General features: G+C 46.4%; 1 protein-coding gene across 3 annotated transcripts in view; it reads left to right on the top strand.

Annotated features, from left to right (window-relative positions):
- Window positions 1–19,390, top strand: part of WASHC1 (WASH complex subunit 1) — a 53,795-nt gene that overhangs the window by 19,258 nt on the left and 15,147 nt on the right. For 2 of the 3 annotated variants that reach the window (XM_075940776.2, XM_075940782.2), the window contains 2 exons: window positions 18,162–18,273; window positions 19,097–19,243. In XM_075940776.2, coding sequence (XP_075796891.2) covers window positions 18,162–18,273; window positions 19,097–19,243 — 259 coding nt within the window. The remainder of the gene's footprint in view (window positions 1–18,161; window positions 18,274–19,096; window positions 19,244–19,390) is intronic. The other variant, XM_075940785.2, reaches the window with a different exon arrangement.

Raw genomic sequence — 19,390 nt, 5'->3', positions numbered from 1 at the left:
TTATATTTGAATGTCTGTCTGTGTTCTTTGTGTTTCACTATTGTATCTTGAGATGCCAGAATGAAGATCCTACTCAGAAACTCAGCGTGTTTGTTGTGTCTTACCAGGATGTTGTGAATTTTTAAGATTGGGTCTACTGTCTCTTGCATACTTGTGGGAAGCAAGGAAGGGGAAGTAGCTCCATGTGGTGGGCTGGGGAGCTCAGCCTGCTTCCCTGATGTACCCTCCCTTTTCGCTCCGCATGGACACACAGCGGGGGGGACCTTCTGCTTTTCACTGCTGGATGTCCCAGCAAGAGGATGCCCAAGAAATCAGGGGATCATAGCCCTATGTACTACATCCCCAACTGCTGCTGCTGCCCCTCCCCACAATTGCCATTGTCTCTAGGGTTACGAAAAAGATAGGGACTTGTAGGTTTGTTCTTAAGTTGAATCTGTATGTAAGTCGGAACTGGCATCCAGATTCAGCCGCTGCTGAAACTGACCAGCGGCTGACTACAGGAAGCCCGAGGCAGAGTTGCTTTGCCCCGGGCTTCCTGGAATCAGCCGCTGATCAGTTTCAACAGGCTGAATCTGGACGCCAGTTCTTACATACAGATTCAACTTAAGAACCTCAGGCGTCCCCAAGTCAGCTGCTGCTGAAAGTGATCAGCGGCTGATTCCAGGAAGCCCGGGGCAGAGCAACTCTGCCTCGGGCTTCCTGTACTCAGCGCTGGTCAGTTTCAGCAGCGGCTGACTTGGGGTCGCCTGGGGCAGAGCAGCTGGGGTGCTGCTGCGTTGGTCCAGTAGCGCCGCTACTCGGCGCTACTGGACCAACCCAGCAGCACCCCAGCTGCTCTGCCCCAGGCGTCCTGATTCAGCCGCTGCTGAAACTGACCAGCAGCGGCTGAATCAGGACGCCTGGGGCAGAGCAGCTGGGGTGCTGCCGGGTTGGTCCAGTAGTGCCCAGAGCAGCGCTACAGGACCAACTGGCAGCGCCCCAGCTGCTCTACCACAGGCGTCCAGAGAAAAGCCTGGTCTGCTGGGGGGGGGGGGGCGCACTAGGTGCGCCCCCCCCCCCCAGCAGACCAGGGAGACGCGGACCAAAGCCGCGCAGCACGCGGGCAGCGGGACAGCCCAGACGCGCCGCGGCTGTCCCGCTGCCGGCGTCCTCCAAGGCTTTGCTCCCCGTCTCCCTGGTCTGCTGGTCTCCAGCAGACCAGGGAGACGCGGAGCAAAGCCGCGGAGCGCGGGGGCAGTGGAACAGCCACGGCGCGTCTGGGCTGTCCCGCTGCCCGCGTGCTCCGCGGCTTTGCTTGGCGTCTCCCTGGTCTGCTGGGGGGGGCTCCCCCCCACCCCAGCAGACCAGGGAGACGCGGAGCAGCTTTTCTCGCCCTGGAGGACGCGGATGGCTGCGCATCTGGGCGTACCGCCGCTCCCGTCCTCCGGGGCGAGAAAAACCCCGTTCGTAACTGCGGATCTGACATAAGTCGGATCCGCGTAACTCGGGGACTGCCTGTATTGTGGGTACATAAGCTTATGCATATGCTTATCAGTCAGTCGAGTACTGACTCAGCCAGTTGCTTCTCTGCCCCCTTGCTGTCTCTGTCAGAGAAAGACAGTGCGGGGTCGGGGGGGGGGGGAAGGGCAGCAGGAGCCTGTGCTGGGGGCAGCCAACTTAAAAGCCAGTTCCCTCCCAGCACCGTCTCTGGGGAGGCAGAGGTGTAGTGGGGGACTGTGCAGCATTTAATGAATTTAAAAAGCAGAGGCGCAGCGTCTGGGACCTGGAGCGAGCCAAGAATCAGCTGATTCCCAGTTTGCACCTGGTCCCCCCCATGCCTCTGCCTTTTAAATGTATTAAGAGCCACCAGGCAGAGCCGGCTGAGAGCTAACCCCGCTGTGGCTCTGCAGATTCCCCCCTTATCAACTAAGCAAGTAGTCAATGGAATTTAACATTCCTAGCAGCAGTGTGATTTGTTTACATCTGAGAGTGATACTATATAGTATAGTTTTTGTGTTTTCATCAAAATGTCTAATTTTGGTCTTTAACTTCTCTTTGAAATGGTACCAGCAGTTCTGTGTCTTCCCTGTATATTGCTCGGCAGAGGCAGTTACCTTTGTTCTGCTCAGCAGCTATTATTGGATGGATTCCTCTGTCTGCCTGGTTCATTTGCAGGATTCACTGTGGATGAATTCAATGTAGTTGGCTGTGAGGTCCTAGTCTTTGGTCCCAGATTAGTTGAATTATTTTGTCAAATAGTTCTTGCAGTGGTGTTAGTGAGGTTTTATTTGCCTAGTCTATTTTTATGGTGTAGATAGAGCTCTTCAGTCCTTTCTCAGATTGGATTTTATAGCCAGCTTGAAACTACTCGGTTTATTGTGAGGTCTAGGAATGTCCAGTTCAGGCTGTGAAGTCTTTCTAAATCCATAAATGTTGGCTCCCCCCTCTCCCCCCCAACTGCAATACCATGATTTTGGTGTTTCTAGGACATGTTCAGCTTTAGTAATGGTAGCATGTCTTTAGCTGGCGTAGATTCCTCATTGTCAGAGGGTGATAGTATGATTAGGTTTCACCATGAAATGTTTTCTGGCCCGTGCAATTCTGTCTGAAGAGTCCTGGATGCAGGGCTTGATCCAGTCAAGCAGTTGAATCACTGACATACAAGCTGGAATGTGTAGACCCGAGGTTTTGTTCTCTTTTATTTCTTGCATTGTGGGAGCTGTGTGGGGCTGGGGAAGTAAGGAGGAATTCTTGAGGGATCAGAGACATGTGGATGGGAGCTCTTCAACACCAGTGAGTGGGGAGTGTGGTCCCTGTCTGGACTTGATTCATGCATAAAATACAGATTTATCAGTTAAACAGGAGCAGTTCTTTCATTTCTGTACTTGCTGCTTTGTGAGGCAATGCTGTGTAATTTCACTGGAGATGAGGGCCTACTCCTTAGCATGCAAGTCACTCGTAAGCCCTGAACACTGACTGTGACACCGCTCCCTCACTCTTCAGTGCGCTCATGACTTTTAATTACTAATTTTTTCCAACAGCAGATGAGACTTCATTGGGCCTTTTGTTTGCTTTGCCTTTCTTCTTAGGTCTCTGCTCTCCAATATAATTAATAATGATTTAGTAATTATGCACATGTCTGATTAAAAGTTCCCCAACCTTGAGTGTTCTGTGCCAATCAAGGGAGAGGCTTTCAAGGTGAGAGCTATGCCACTTAGCAAAAGTGATTTCTTCTCTAAGGCAGCCATATCTCCTGTTTCCAGGAAGGAGCAGCCTTATCAGGAGGAAGCTGCCTGTTCTGAACTGCATAGCACCAGCGCACTATGGTGGGGGAGAGAAACTTGTCCAAGATAGCAGGTTCAGCTGAGTGCGTCAAGCTCTTTGCATTGGTGGTGTGAGAGAGACTGAAGTTTTGATGCTGTGTTGCAGTATCAGCATAGTACAGATTGCTTGATACTGCACTTCCAAGAGTGGCAAGGGAATCTGTGTAACTGAGGTGGAGTGGAAAAAAGTCTGAGTATTTTCCCCACCCATATCCTTGGAATGTGCTGTTGAGAGTTTACTTTAATTTTAACTTGATGAGGACCTGAATGCCAGGACTATTACTTAGTAAAACAATCTACCTTTTGAATGAGAGATGTGATCTTCCTCCTGTGGGCCCTTAACTAGTTCCCCTGAGGGTAGAGAGTGTGACAATGATATTGAAAGGGCACCAGTGCTGTGCTGAGAGCTGTCGTGGACTGTCTAGGTCTCACATAACACTGTGAAAGGGGTAGGAGGGAGATGTGCTGGGTAGGTTAATGGCAGCCCAGGAGCTGCCACAGTGAAGAAGACACCTGGAGTTAGCATCCTAGAAAGGGGCACAAAGAGGACATCTTTGGACTTTGTGAAGAGGGACTATCCATATTCTACTGCTCTCCTTTCTTCCTTTTGTCAGGATCCTGAATTCAGCCATTTCATGGCCACTGCTGCCCAGGTTGCCACACACTTCTACTTCCTCTACCAATTCTTCCCATTCTTCTGAGTGGTGTCGTCTCCCTCCCCCGCCCGCCTAACTTTGCCCTAGTGCTTTAGAGCTTCTGATATGCATGAAGTATGCCCAAAGGGACGGAACTTCCTCAGATCCTACCTCACATGGGGTCATGGAAGGGGTTGCATCACTGTAATAAATTCATTGTTTGTTTTGTTGATTTAATTATTTTTACCCTGCCTCTCTATTTAAAATATTCAAGGCAGAATATAAAAATTTTTAAAACACAATACACATATATATATAAAAAATTAAAATATGAGGCCCCGGAGGGACATAAAACGTACTAAAACATCTCAAGAGGAGGAACACACACACAATAAAAGCACAAGTAAAAAGGGTGGCTTTAGCCTGATGCTGAAACAATGCTAACTTTGGCTCCAGGCAAATATCTCGGTGGAGAGAATTCCACAGCCTGGGAGCAAAAGCTGAGAAGGCCCTGCTCCGCATAGATGTTAATCTTATCTCCATAAGTGGGGGAACACTGAGCAGAGCCTCCCCAGCTGACCTCAATCCCTGGGCAGGTTCATATGGGAGAAGACAGTCCTTCAGATACCCCAGACCCAACCTGTTTAAGGCTTTATAGGTCATAACCCTGTCAAGACCTTCAATTGTCCTAAAATTTAATTTCCTAAAATTTAAAATCCTAAAATTCTCAAAACCTTAAATTGTGCCCGGAAACATACCGGAAGCCAGTGCAGCTGCCGGAGCACTGGCATAATGTGCTAAAACTCGAATAGCTGCATTCTGGACCAGTTGAAGTTTCTGGACCAGATACTGATTGCCAAACACTTTTCTATCACCATTTCCACTACTAATCACATTTTCTGTGGTTAATATAAGAAGCACACAGCTAATGCTTTCAAAAATGAAGACTAAAAGATGTGTCATATCTGATTTTTTTTTTAAATGGAAAATTCAGTGGCAAGGGATTGAAGGGAAATGAATAATTATAACAAATAATTTCTTTAAAATAAAAATGTAAACATTGCCATGAATTAGCAACTCAGGATTCTTGCTCACTTCCAAAGGGAAGAGTGTCTGGTTTTGTGTTGTTTTCTTTTTAATTATTTTTTAAGATTAAATATCTCTTGAAGTAGAAAAGTAGAACATTGAGTTTAATCCTGCAGTCGGGAACGCCCCTGGGCGGTGTGGGACTTAGGGCAGAAGTGACAAATCCAACACTTGCAATTGGCTAATGTGGCTTCCCGGGCCAGCCCATGGAGTCCCCTGATGTACAGGTTCTAGAGTGGTCACCTTGATTCGCCATACCCTGGGGCGGCTTTGCCTGAATTTGAGATTTTTTTATGCCATTCATTGACATTTAGCCATAATTATTTAAGTCCTTGTTCCAGGTTTCTAGGAACTCTTTAACATGCTAGATCAGTCTCTTTGTTCTTGAGCCCCATCCCCCCAAAATGACACCATTCAATCAGTTAGGCCATAAGTGACTTAAATACAAAGATTTGAACTTGATTAGAAAGCAGTATCCTTCTTTTATTCTAATAATGCCTGTAGTATAGCACAAAATTGTCATTTAAAGAAATGATTGAAACACTCAGGCAAACAGATTTAAACTCATAGGTCTGCTACTAGATGCTACAAGTGAAGAAAGTTACATTTTAAGGACTGATTAAAAGTATTAATGCAAGATGTTGGGGAAAACACGAGAAATTACTTCGTAATACCTACAAAAATAGGGAAAGTGTTCCTACTGAATGCTTGAGCTTGTATCAGGGGAGGGGGTAACCTTGTGCTGCTGAAGAGTCTATCCAAGAGTGCAAAAGGGAAAATGACCAGGTTTGTTTTAGCCATATGCTCAATCACTAAAAATAAAATGAGCATCAGGTGTAATCAGGTTAAACTGCTGAGTATCAGTTCTCTCTTTTAGAGTTTAAGAAGCTAACATTTAACTGTCTTAAAGCACAATGGAGAAGGCAAAAGGGGAAAAACCTTCCACAATCACCACTGGCCTCAGGGTTGGTTAATTTTAAAAAGAATTTCCCCTGCTTTCCACTGACACACACTTAGTGGAATGTTCAGAGAAGACTGTGTGCTTTTATCAATGCTTTGAAATTTGCACCGGGGACAGGGAAGACTGATCAAAAGGTAACATATATTTTACAAAAAGCACTGTACAGAAGGGCACTGTACTGGATTATCTCTCTCTCTCTCTCTCTTTTTTTTTTAACCCTTGCTTGAAAGTCTCTAAAATTGCATCAGATTTTGTGATGGGGAGGAAAGTCAATTTTAGGTTACAGCTCTCCATTTCTATTGTTGACGTCTGTTCCTGAAGCTTAAGACAAGAAAAACTCCTGCAAAGATGTTTAAGGGTGAAAGAAAAGAATAGAAAAAGGGGATAGGCAGAGGCACTTCTGCCTAGTTTCATGTGGTCTTCCAGCAACTTAATTGCATCTTGTGATCCAAATAGTCACTCTTGGACCCTGGAAAACATTCTCTGGTTCTTCTGGTGGGTCTGTAGAAGTCAGAGTTCACTCTTCCCAGGAACCACTTTCAGGTGGGTGCAGAATGGTCACAGAAGTATTATTAAGGCTGGATCTGTCAGACTCATTAAACAAAAGGCTCAAGGTGGAAAAATAAAGATGGCAGTGAAGATAGACATATTTGAAAAGAGAATCATTGTAACCATAGGTTCGTATTTCAGGAGTTACATAGGACACAGCTATGGAAGTGGCGTTTGATTCTCTGTTCTCATCTCATCTGGTCAAGATATTTCAAGTTTGCGTGGAGGATCATATGGGGGGGCAAGTGTCTGACTGGAAATAGCTGTTATGGTGTACTGGACCTTGCTGGCCACTTTCTTGCCAGCATCTTATAAGAAGGCAGGCCGTGGGGACACGAACCCACTGCAGTAATCACTGTGATGGCTGCAAGTCGACCCGACATGGGTTGATTTAAGTTTCTAGTGTAGGTATGCCCTCAGTGTCTGGAAAACAAGATGTGGCAAATGGGAAAAGGTGCTGTCTTACTGCCCATGCTGTGAGGAAGTCCTTGTCTATGCTATGGGCACAACAGCGGCACTAGTTTGGCACCCCAGCTGTACCATTATAGTACTATAGTGTAGATGCTTCCTGTACTGATGGAGCAGGTTTTTCCATTATAATAGGTAAAATCCACCTCTGGGCAGGGTGGTAGCTAGATTGATGGTAGTAACATTCTTCGCTCAACTTAGCCACGTCTCACCTGGGGATCTAGTTCAACATAGCTACAGTGTTAGGGTTGCCAGTTTTGGCTGGACATATTCCTGGAGGTTTCATCCATGACAGTCTTTAAAGATTGATCTTTAGTTCCTGGAGTCTCCAGGATAATCCTATATGGTTGGCAACCCTCGATGGTGCTCAGGAGAGATGAAAAATTCATACCCTTGAGCACTGTATTTGTGTTAACCTAACTTTTAAGTGTAGAGAAGGACTGGTCCTGAACTGTCACATGGTCTGATTGCTCCCTGTCAGGGTTCGGGCTCCCCCTCAGGCTTTCAGCCCAATCATCATCGGGGTCACCTGCCCCAAAGTCACCACCCTCCACCCGTGTTCTTTAGTTCCTAGTCTCGGGCCATGCTGCCCTCCGAGTGTTCCCACAGTTACCCGCTGGCTCGAGCGGCCGTCATGCCGGCCCCGCGGTGATGCAGGACGTGATTCGGGGTCTACCTCTCTCCAGGTTCCAGCTCGGGGTCCTCCCTGACCGCCGGGACGTCCTCCTCCGGGGTGGAGTTCAGCCCGCAGCTCGCCAGCCCACCGGGGTCGGTGTGGGCTCCTCCCCGGATCCCTGTCTCCGGTCCCTTCCCTTTCCTGCTTCCTCCGGCCTTCCTCCCTTCCCGACTGGCATCTCTGCCTTTTGAATCCCCCCTCCAACCCTAGCCCTGCTCCCCTTCCTCCGGGGCGCAGGCTGATGACGTCAGCCGGCGTCTCTGCCCAGCCGGTACACACACGCCGCGGTCCTGCTCAGGGTTGGCAGGGAGAATCCCCCCCCCATGCGGGTGAGTCCCTTTGTCGTGGCTCCAGCCCCCCCCATCCCCGCACGGGGTCGGAGCGTGCGGGGGACCGAGGCCTCCATTGCGTCTGAGCCCGGCGCCCCATCACACTCCACCTGACAGGAACAGTGAAGAGATGAACTTCAGCTTACTCTCCTGCACCATATAACCATTCTCTGCCTCCCTCTAAATATGTGCTCTTACCCTGACATCCTTCCAGTCTCCGTTGTCTTCATAACTTTCACTGTGAGCAGCACAAGCAAAGCTTGGGGCCTTCCTCAAACTATGCTCTCAGTCCAACATCACGTGGCATTTTCCCTTGATTCAGCCCATTGCCTGCTCCAGATTCCTCCTAACAGCCCAGTTCACAGCGTGGAAGGTGAGCCAGTCAAGAGCATTCCAGAAAGAGGGGATCACTCCAGAGAGTGCTAGGGGAATAGTGATTGGAGGTTTCCCATTTGTTTCCCCAGTTAGGGGAAGCATCCAGTTTTTCCCCTAGGTCAGTGTTTCTTAAACTGTGTTCCGTGGTACACCGGTGTGCCGTGAGGCAGTCAGAGGTGTGACGCGGAGAACAACAGAGTTCAAAATGGCCACCCTTAAAGGGACAGGTGCCTTTTTTTCTCAATTACTTTTCCCCCGACCCTTTTTTTTTTTTCTTCTCAACAAAAAATTCTTGGTGTTCCTCATTAAAAAAATTTGTTTTGTGTTCCTCGGTCTTAGAAAGTTTAAGAAACACTGCCATAGGTGGTTCTAGTTATCACCCCACATGTCATCAGAATCAGCATATTGCATGGCACTGGAGTTTGAGCAGAGGGGAAAAAAATCTGTCATTTCTACCTGTTCCTGGTGGCATGGGCTACCCGTTACTCCCATCCCCCAAAATAAATGACTTAGCCTGCAGTTTTAGCAGCAATGTAATTGGCCCCAACTCCCTCCCATCCTTCTTGTGCCACTGTTTTCTTATGCAATGTGATAGCTTTACTTTCTCAACCAGTTTCCATTGCTGAACTCCCACACGCAGACTTGAGTCCTTTTTCTTCCTATGGATGAGTTTCTTCTACTCAGTCAGCCCTAAAGCAGGAGAGGCAGAGAAGTCATTTCATTTTATAGGCATGACTTCCGTCAGGGATTTAGAATGGAGGAAACTGTCTGGAAAATAACTTTGAGTGGCTTGAAATCTGTATTGCAGGCTCCCACCAATATCAGTAGGGGAGAAAGAAGGGAGAGTTCAAAAGGTCTTCTCTTCACACTTGGCTGGCAGATCAAGTTCTCGCTTTATGGTCCTTTTTCTTTGACTAAATGTGGTGCTTGTCAGTTGGCTTTGTCTGAAATTCGATAGGATTGAGGTCTCAGTATAAATGCAATCTCTGACAGCAAAAAAAAAATCTATTTCTCATGAGGAAAACTCCATTTATAGTGTAAGGAAGGAGAAATCTTGTTTCATGAAGAAACAACCCCGTGTATTGAGAGGAAATGTGCCACAGAGGGATTGGCATGCTGTGTGGAGGAAAAGAATGGAAACATTTGGGGGGCGGAGGGCTGAGAGATAATGTAGGTATAAGGGGTATTAGAGCAGTGTTTCACAAGCTTATTTTTTTTTTATAAAGCAACCCTTTTTAAAAAAAATTTATAAGTACCCCCAGTACCTACAGTTTTTAGAGAGACACAATTTTTTTTCTATCATTGCAACACATTTGTTTAAACAACTTAATCGTAGCTGTGCTGGCGATGAAATTTTTGGGTGTAAACAGTATAAATAAATAAATAAATAAATAAATAAAGCACTGTAAAACTTAAAACAAAAATTCAGTTTTCTCCAAATTTCAGGTGTGTTGACGTACCCCCCAGACTTCTCTCAAGTAGCCCTGAGGGTACGCATACCATTGGTTGAGAAACACTGTATTAGAGCACTCTACCCATCTTTTCTAAGTAGGTGACTGGGGAAGCTTGAATCTTCTATGGCAGATGGCTTTCTTAATTTATCCAAGCACAATGATCTTGTCTGAATTGAAGCATCTTTTAAACAAATGGAGCTTGAACTTTCTATTGCTAATACTATGGTTTCGGAGCTACATTCAACAGCTGTTAAAGAGGAGCCCATTGATTTGGATGAGATGCACACGAGGACTCCACATCAGCAGGAAAGAGGGTGTGATGCTATGTGACTAACATCCAGTCAATGTCCATCTGTGAGACTGTTCAAAAACTCCTCCTAAATGACAAGAGCTAACTGAATGTTAACAACCCTAACACAGATTAAATAAATAACAAGCTCTTACGTAGGCTTTAGCGTATTCACCCCCGATCTCTGGGCCAAAGATGTAACCCACTTCACATAACCTCAAAGTGGGGGGCTAACCAACAAACTCCTTTGCTTTATTTATGGTATTTTCCCATCCTTTGTTGGAGTGTGTGATCAAACACTTTTCTTTGCATGTTATTGATAAGATGAGCACCTCATCGCTTTTCTGGTCAGTATATTTATCAGAAGATGATCCTGTAGATATTCCTCCATCGTTAGCATGGGACACAGCTGCCATGGATATACTAGTTGTCATGAAAATGCTGGTGGATTCTCTACCCGAGTGCTTAACACCATGGCTACCTACCATTTCTGAGAAATGTTAAGCTGGATGCAGTTTAGATTTATGTGGCTAACAAAGGATACTGATTATGTGTGCACGGGATTAATCAACTGTCAAATTTGAGATTGGAAAGGAATTTCTCCCAGGGGGGATTGGGAAATACCATTGGAACCCTAATTGTAGCTGCTGATTTGTGGGAGTTGAGCCCTGGGGGAGGAAGATCCCGGGTGGTGGGCTGGGAATAGGACAGTCATGGTAGCCTGTAGTTTCATTTGGTTTTAATTCACTGTGTGAAATGAGAACTTCAAAGACAAAAGGAAATTATTTTGAATGTGAAAACATACGCCATAGAAGGTAATGCACACAAGATCAAGCTGCACGTAAACTGACAGTTCTGATCTCTGTGGCTCTGAAATGCAGTTTGGCCTCTGGAGAAGTGGCACTATATGGGAACACGTAAACACCTGCAAATCAGGCTCAAGAAGTAATCAAAGTGTGATAAACATTAATTAGGGTAATAACCAACCCCTTACTGGAGGAAGGAATGCTGATTACGTTATCTCACTTAGGATTTCATTCCGTCAAGGGATGGTGCTAGATGACAGTTTCTGATTACACTTACTCAGACATGAAAAAATACTTTAGAAAGCTGGTTAAATGTGAAGGAGAGCAGAAGGCAAACAAGCTGCATTTTTTTCTTTAACTGAATGATTTAACTTATTTGACTTTCTGGTGACTACACACTCTTATTCACTGCCTTTCAAACTTTAAGGGGAATTGGTATTTTTAATGGACTCTGAATGCTTCCCTGAACAACCATAAATTGTAAATGTCTTTGCAGCTTTTTTTTTTTCCTCTTGTTCATTCCTCAACTGTTATATGAGGAAATGCTGGCTTGTGTGGCAGAGTGATTAGTGGTTTGAGTAGGGGATTGCTTGTCAGGTGTCCTAGAATTTATTTGGGACTCTGCCATGGATTACTGTATGACATGGGGTGCTTAATCTCTCTGTGCTCAGTTACCAGTCTGTAAAAGGATGTCCTACCCACTAAATGTATTAAGGCTGTGGTACTGATATAGCCAGAAGAGTCCACCTGGATGAGCCCTGACTTTTTGTGAGTGGGCAATGTTGGGGTGTGGGTGAGCACTAGGCTGAGTGGGGCCAGCCCCAACCCTTCTGGAGTGTGGGGCACAGTGGTGTTGGCTACTCTGCTTGGCCTGTGTGGGTGGGCCTGGATGAGAAGTTGGTGGGCTACAGCCCACTGAGGTCCGCTGTTGCTCTGTGGAAAGCACATTTCAGTTTCTACATGCAGATCTTGTTCAAGACAATCTTCACTACCCAAAGCTGGACTTCGGTATGCCATCCCCATCATAACCCTGTTGAAATTCATAGCAAAGACATGCTCCCCATCTGCCTCCTCAGCCCTTTCAGTGGTTCCACTCAGCTCAACCACAGTGGGGCCCAAGTGCCTTCCCCTCCTGCAGCCTTCAGTTGGCCCCCAAATGAACTCCTCCACGTCTGGTGTCTTCCATGAAGGGAAGTTACTGCCCTTTTGGAATGAGGATCTTTGCTCGCAAGGGTACCTTTGGGCACTGTTAGGATTGCCAGTCCTCTGGGATTGGCCTCGATTCTCCAGGAATTAAAGATTGTCATGTGGTTAAATCTCCAAGAATTCGACCAATCAGAATTAGCAACCCTAGGCACTCTGTTAAGACAAAATCCCATTTACTTTATATTGGTCAAGGTGGCAGCATTTTTTTTTTCTAGTTACTCCCTCTCCCAGGCCCTGTAGTGCTCCCTTCTTCTCTCTGGCTAACACTCTCTATTCACCCTGTCAGGACCTCTTTCAAAGTCTTGCAGCTCTTAGAAAATTAAGGATGCACTCAGCCAGGAGCTACTGCTTTTATCCTCTGCCTCTAACCGTTCTCCCACTGGGACGGCTCATCTAAGCAGGGCCTTCCCATTGTATTACCTTACAAAAGTTTTTGTTAAATGTTTGAACTCCAAAAAAGCCAAGGACTTGTAGCATTTGCCTGACCAATGCATGTAGCAAATTGGCTAACTCTGCTATAGTAGCCCCCTCCCCTCCGTGGAGCTCTGTGCCCCTGCTCATGGAATCACTCAGTGTGAGGGACAAGGGCTGCAGCTGGAGCAGACACAGAGCCAGGGGCTGGCTTGTCCCTTGTATATGCAGTACATTTGTAGGGAAAATCATTTAATACTTCAGCTGCTTTATCCTCCTGCGCGTCCTCATTTCTCATTCCGTTCTGTAATGTTCTTTCTCCTTGGCTGATCTCTTCCTTTTGTACTTCAGATATAGAATTGGAGTTGCTTGGTATTCCAGGGAGATCTAGACACAGCCTCTCTTTGCATATCTGATAATCCTCTGAATTTGTCTAACGTCCCCATATTTCTAGTCCTCTTCCCAGCCTTGGGTGACCTCCTATCCATCAAATCTGCCCAGACCTTGTTACTGATTGTGAATCACCTTCTCTGCCTTGACCCATCCCGCATGTAGCTGAACCTAATTCAGTCCTCAGGCTGCTTTCCCGTGGGATGTGCCTTTTGGAAGCACCTTCCTTCACATTAGGTCCATCTCTGATCCTGTCTAATCCCATATAAATCGCACCAGCTTTGGCTTCAGGGACTGTTGATTTATGATTTGGCTTGTCCTATGGCGCTTCTATAGGAACCTAGGGTTTTTGCCAGTGCTGGATTAGACTGTTGGTCCATCGAGTCTAATGTTCAGCCTGTAGTGGTGACTGCTGCCTGATGCTTCAAATCCTCTCCCTATAGGAATGGGATGTATGAAAAACGAGTACAATCCTAAAACCCAGTGTATGGAATGAATGGGATAACAGGAAGTGCGGCTGTGTAGAAATTGACTACTGGCTCACTGGCTGTAGGCAGTGTCGGAGAAGTGGGTTTTGAAAGGGATCAGGGGGTAGGTGAGATGGGCTGGCATATTCCCATCAGTCTAGTGTGGCAGAAGCAAGGAGCTTAAAGGAACAAGTTTGATGCAGGAACAGATTTGAGATCTGTGCTAGATATATGTAGGGCTCTGAAGGTGGTTTATACAGGGAAGCTGTGCAGTTGAAAGAATAGGGTTAAACCCCATCTGGATTCTAAATCTAGATTTAAAAATAATCCATTAGAGAAACCTGTAGTTCTCCCCTAAGACAACTGTTGTTTGTTTGTGTGTTTGTTTAATGTGGGAGGATGGTTATTCTGGTTTTGAACTAGGCTTTGTACTCGAATACGGATGATGTGGCAACATGCCCTGCTTAGGCACTGTCCCTTCTTGTCCTGCATGTGCAGGCTCCAGGAGAGATGGGAGAGAGCCTCTTGCAGCCAGCCTGCTCCTCTTTCAAGCACCAAAATCATATTGAAACCAAGAAGGGAGCATCTTGGGCAGATAGGAGTTCTGAGAGCAAGCTTGTTAATGAACAGTTATGACTAATGCAATCCGCGCAGTCCACTGAAGTATTAATAACATTCTGCAGTTTAGGGTTCAGCCAGTTCATTTCATTTACATGTGCCAATCCCACACCCCCATCTACATAAAAACACAACTTCATGCTTACCCCTCCATTTTAAATGCATGGCAAAACGTACCTAGAGCCGCACTCAGAGTAGAGTGCTTTGCCCCCAGCTATCAATGAGAGTGCTCTGCGTCCCATCAGATGGCCTGCCATTTCACACACCTTTGGCTGCCTCCTGGAAGTGAGTTCTTGGATCGCTGCAGTCAAGATTTTGAAGCTTCTGGAGAGCTCTGTAATGGGAATCTTGCTTTCATATGTGTTTCAGTCAATAGTCTGTCTTAGGGAGAAGGCTAAGCCTTTAAAAAAAAAAAACAAATTACGTCAGTATAACTTGATATTTAAACTCAGAACATTGTAGTGTAGTATAACTTTTAGGTCCCTACACGCAAGATGGGAATTCACTGGATTAGTCAGATTGAGGTGACTTAATCTTTTTTTTTTATACTTCACTTGCTCAGCAACAAATAGATTAATTCCTAAGGATTGTATGTATTGCTCCTGTGATAGATGCCTGTAGCCATACCGCCTCAGGCTAAGCTTTTGTCAGATCTGCCAAACTCAGCAGGATTAAGCCTGGTAAATCCTGGGATGGGAGATCACAAAGAAAAATGCAAAGTGCTTCAGGGAATATCATTGGTGATTCAGTACAGTGTCCTCTTATATCTGAGTTGGTATTTAACAACTTCCCCAGGAGAGGGCTTGCTGTCTCAAGGTGCTGTCTGTAGATGGGATTTGAGACAGAGGCCCTGATAACCTGTGATCATTATTTTTAAAAACCAAACTCCATATTTCCATTGCCTGCAGTTTTCATCTTCACTTCCTGTCCTAGTTGTACTAATAAGTTGTGCACCAGCTGCTATACATATTCCATCTAGACATGGCTATATTTCTGTGATTCCTATAAAAGTAGGGCTTAAAAAGTGCTTTGGTGGTGACACGAACGTCGTAAAGTACTTCTTGGAGCTGTTACGCTCATGATGCCGGAATGCAGGCTAGTAAAGGAGCAATGCTATGGGGATTTCTCCATTCCTGTAAAATGTGGTGAGGTGGAAAATCAATGTCTGTAACATGCAAACTGTGGGGAAGGAACCTTTTTCCACCATCTAAATGTTTTAAAAGCAATGGAAAGGTGGGGAGTTGGCTGTCCCATGGAGTTTGTAGTGGGATAAAGTCAACTCCGGGTCTCTGAGAATCTAGCCCAAGTGGTGGAGACAATAAATCATTTTTGTCTATTGACCAGGGCCTTTAAGCCATTCGCTTGTTCAGGCATCCCATGAGCTGTCAGCTGGGGCTACCAGATGAGAGGCTAGAAGAGCTCTAGCTAGCTCTTCTGTTGGCTCTCATCATCACCATAATATCTGAACCCTTTATAGTCTCTATCATTGCAACAACTCTGGGAGGTAGGGCAATGCTGTCAGCCCCATGCTGAGAGAGGGAGGAAGCAGAGAATACAGACTAAGTGACTTGCCCTATGTCACAGAGGGAATGTTTGGCATAGCAGAACTGAAACCCAAGTCTCTGGAGTCAGAGTTCAAGTCCACCACCTTAACTATAAGGTTCCCCTTCTTTTCCCTGGTTTCTGTGCTATAGGCAAGCAGGAGGGGGATGTGCCGAGGCCTCCCCTTCTTTCCTGCTGCTTCCCATGCCTTGGCAGTGTGCAGTGGTGCCTCTTCTCTCAGATACAGACAGGGGAGGAAGGGACTCAAATACTTCCCATCCAGTCTGCATCTCGGGTTGAAAGTGAGGTGGAGGGTATGGGATGGAAAGCAGGTGATAAAGAGAAGTTGGTGGAAGGTGAGTGAGTGTAGAGAAGATGGAGTGAGGGAGGGGATCGAATATGAAGAGAAGAGACTCTTACTGTGGGTCTGAAACAGGAGCTTAGGCAGCCATTCATTCTGCACATAGGTAGGGACACATGAAACAGGGACAGCTCAGTATAGTGTCTTGCACCTCCACAGCCTATCAAGATTCTGTGAGGGAGCTAGCAGAACAGTGGCTCAAGAAGAATCAATACATTATATTTGAACTTTCAAAAAGCCTTTGACAAAGTTCCTCTCAGGGAGGCTGCTAAGGAAACTAAGTAGTCTCGGGTGAAAGATAAAGTCACATCATGGATTTTAGACTGGAGAGAGAGGGAAGTAAAGCAGAAATAAGCGGTCAATTTACAGCATCAAAGGAGGTTAATAGTTAGGTGCCCCCCGGATCTGTACGAGGAGGAGTGCTAATCAATACTCTTATTAAGGATCTGAAAGAGGTGAGCAGTGAGGTAGCAAAATTTGCTGGTGATACAAATGTTGAAGATAGTAAAGACTAGAGAGGACTGCGAGGAGCTTCTGAAGGATGTAGCAAAGCTCGGTAATTGGGTATCACTGTGACAAACAGAACTCAGTGATGACAAATGCTTGGTAATGCACACTCAACGGAGCAACTTGAACTACTCAGAGAAGTCATCAACGTATAAATTAACTTAACTGCTCAGTGGAGAGGAGGGGATGGGTAGGAAGGGAATGAATCTGTCCACTGGGTATGTATCATAGAGCCATTACATAGTCACAGGAATTGCCAGTCTGAAATAAGCTTGTGGTTTTGTTCCTGTTCCTACTGGTCAGATGACTGTGTCATATTGTAAGATCTTTGGGCCAGGAACTATATCGCTTGCCTATCCTACAGAGCCGAGCATGCTGGGGCTTAACAATAAATAGTGCGTAGCTCTTATGTGGTGCTTTTCATCAACAGTTCTCAAAACACTTTGATGCTGATCTTTGTAACTCATGTAAAAGTGCCTCATGAAAAACACTGTAAGAGCTAGGAGGGAGGTGTACTGATATTCCAAAGGAGGCTGTATCATTATCCCCATGTTATAGATGGGGAAACAGAGTCATGGAGGGGAATGGTACCGGTAACGTGCCACGGTCACCCAGGCTACGTCTACACTGCAACACTATTTTGGGATACCGGAGTATCCCGAAATAGCTATCCTGCATCTTCACAGCAAGCCTGCTATTTCAGGCTCGCTATTCTGATGTCCCTGTAAACCTCATTCCACAAGGCATAACGGACATTTCCAAATAGTGCTTTATTTCAAAAGTTGGTGCTGTGTAGATAGCGCCAAATGACTGACACAGCTATTTCGAAACCGCATTGAAATAAGATACGCAATTTGAGCTACACAAATTGCGTATCTTACTTCGAGTTATGGTACAGTGTAGACGCACACCCACTAGGCCAGTGGCAGAGCTGAAACTAGAATCCAGGTCTCTGGAGTCCCAGCTATAGGCACTATGTCATGCTACCTTCCCTTTTATTAAAGGATTTTAATAGTTAAAATCCTCTCAGCAGTTGGTACCAATTGAATGACAAAACCTCTCCATGACCATCTCATGAGAGTCCTAAGATTCACCAGGTTCATGGTAAGGATGTTAAATTTAGATTAATCAACTAATCGAATAGTCGATGTAATTTGCATCGACTATTCAATTAGTTGATTAGGGCACCTCCGCCTTTGAGAGGTAGGAAAAGCCCTGCCAGCTCTTGCTACATTTCAAAGGCAGAAGCACCACCATTTCCGCTGTGCCCCGGCCCCTTCTCCCTATGGAGATTGTGCTGGGGGGAACCAGCTCTTAAGCTGTCTCCTCATATCACTGGATCTCCCCCCCCCCCCCTCCGTTGCTGCCTCTCTCCAATAGAGGCAGCCAGGGTGGGGGAAGCGACTAGTCGAGTCATTGGTCAACTATCTGATAAGCATTTGCTTATCAGGTAGTCGACTAGTCGCTTACATCCCTAGTTCCTAGTTCCTGTTTCCCCTCTCTGCTAACTGCAAGGGCTGCCCTGGTTATAACTGTTTGCAGAAGAAAGGAGACATTCTCTCTGGAGTTGTTGGGCCAGCATGTTTCACCAGCACTACATTTACTTTGCCACAAAGTGCAGTTTGCCAAGGACCAAGTCCTTCCTTCTTTTGGTATGGGCACTTGGGGTCACTTGTTTTTGCAGAAGAGTCCTGGATTCTTACCCCAGGGGAATGTGTTTGCTCCTCAGAATCTCCCAGCGGGTGGAGGCCAGCCGGACGCAACTGCAGGCAATCGGAGAGAGAGTCTCACTCGCTCAGGCTAAGATTGAGACGATAAAGGGCAGCAAGAAGGCAATTAAGGTAGTGGATGCTTTTCACGCCCACTTTTGTAGGCTACACAGCCACCCTCTGGGTCTCTTCCCCCTCTCTTTCTAGTCTCTGGATGTGACTTCACTAATAGTACAGGCAATCCAACACACATAGAGGGACTCTGACTGAAGTGCCTATCTTGGGAGAGCTGCTCATTAGATGAGCTGTGATTTGAACTCCTCTCCTAACATTATCTCCCCTTCATGCGGTAATTCTCCTCTTCTCTCAGGCCCATGAATTGTGCATAATTCTGGCCTTGAATAGGAAGGAGGCTCTCTAGAAATGCTCCCCCCTCTACCCTCACTCCCCTTGTGTTCTCAAAATCCCATTTTGCTGAGGAACCTAGGACTCACTTTTGTTAGTAAGCGTTGCATCTTTACCACCTTTAACCCCTTACCCCTTGTCCATCCAGTTGGGAGCTGCTGTTGTAGCATCTCACGTTTAACTCCAGTTAATCCTAGCATCCAGAGGGAATTGTGTGGCATATCCCTCTCCCTGTCCTCTCTGGGTCAAACATCCAGCTCTGGAGTTTCCATTTGCCTTCCACTCTCTAGAAACCAGGGCACCTGTGGGTGAAGCTCTGTCATTCATGATAATGTAACGGACCAGTACATACATGGCTGGCTCCCGCTGTCCAGCAGAAAACCTCTGGGCTTCTGTAGCTGAAAAGCAAGGCTATCCGTGCCACTTGGCAGCTCTTGGCTACACATGGCACATCTTGTGCCCTCGTTGCTGTCCCAGTGCCCATCTCCATTGTTTCTGGGTGTAGGATTGCTCTGCTGATACAATGTTTAGTTTATTCCTTTTCTGTCAGGTGTTTTCCAGCGCCAAGTACCCTGCCCCAGAGCGGCTGCAGGAGTACAGCTCCATTTTCACTGGTGCAGAGGATCCAGCCACACAGAAACGGCCGAGACACAAGATTCAGAGCAAACACAGAGTGCTGGATGAGAAATCCATGCAGGTAAGGGAATCGCGGGGGGGGGGGGGGGGGGGGGGGGGGAGGAGGGGTATGGCGATGGAAGGGGATGAGGGCAGGAGAGGGTTGTGTTACTAGGAGTTGAAGGCATATGGGTATATGAGAGAAAGGGATTGGGCGTTTTGGAAACAG

Source organism: Pelodiscus sinensis, chromosome 1 (assembly GCF_052426305.1).
Source record: "Pelodiscus sinensis isolate ZL-2025 chromosome 1, ASM5242630v1, whole genome shotgun sequence".
Classification (NCBI taxonomy): domain Eukaryota; kingdom Metazoa; phylum Chordata; order Testudines; family Trionychidae; genus Pelodiscus; species Pelodiscus sinensis.
Note: the sequence above shows the minus strand (reverse complement) of the source record. Positions and strands in the feature narration are given on the sequence as shown.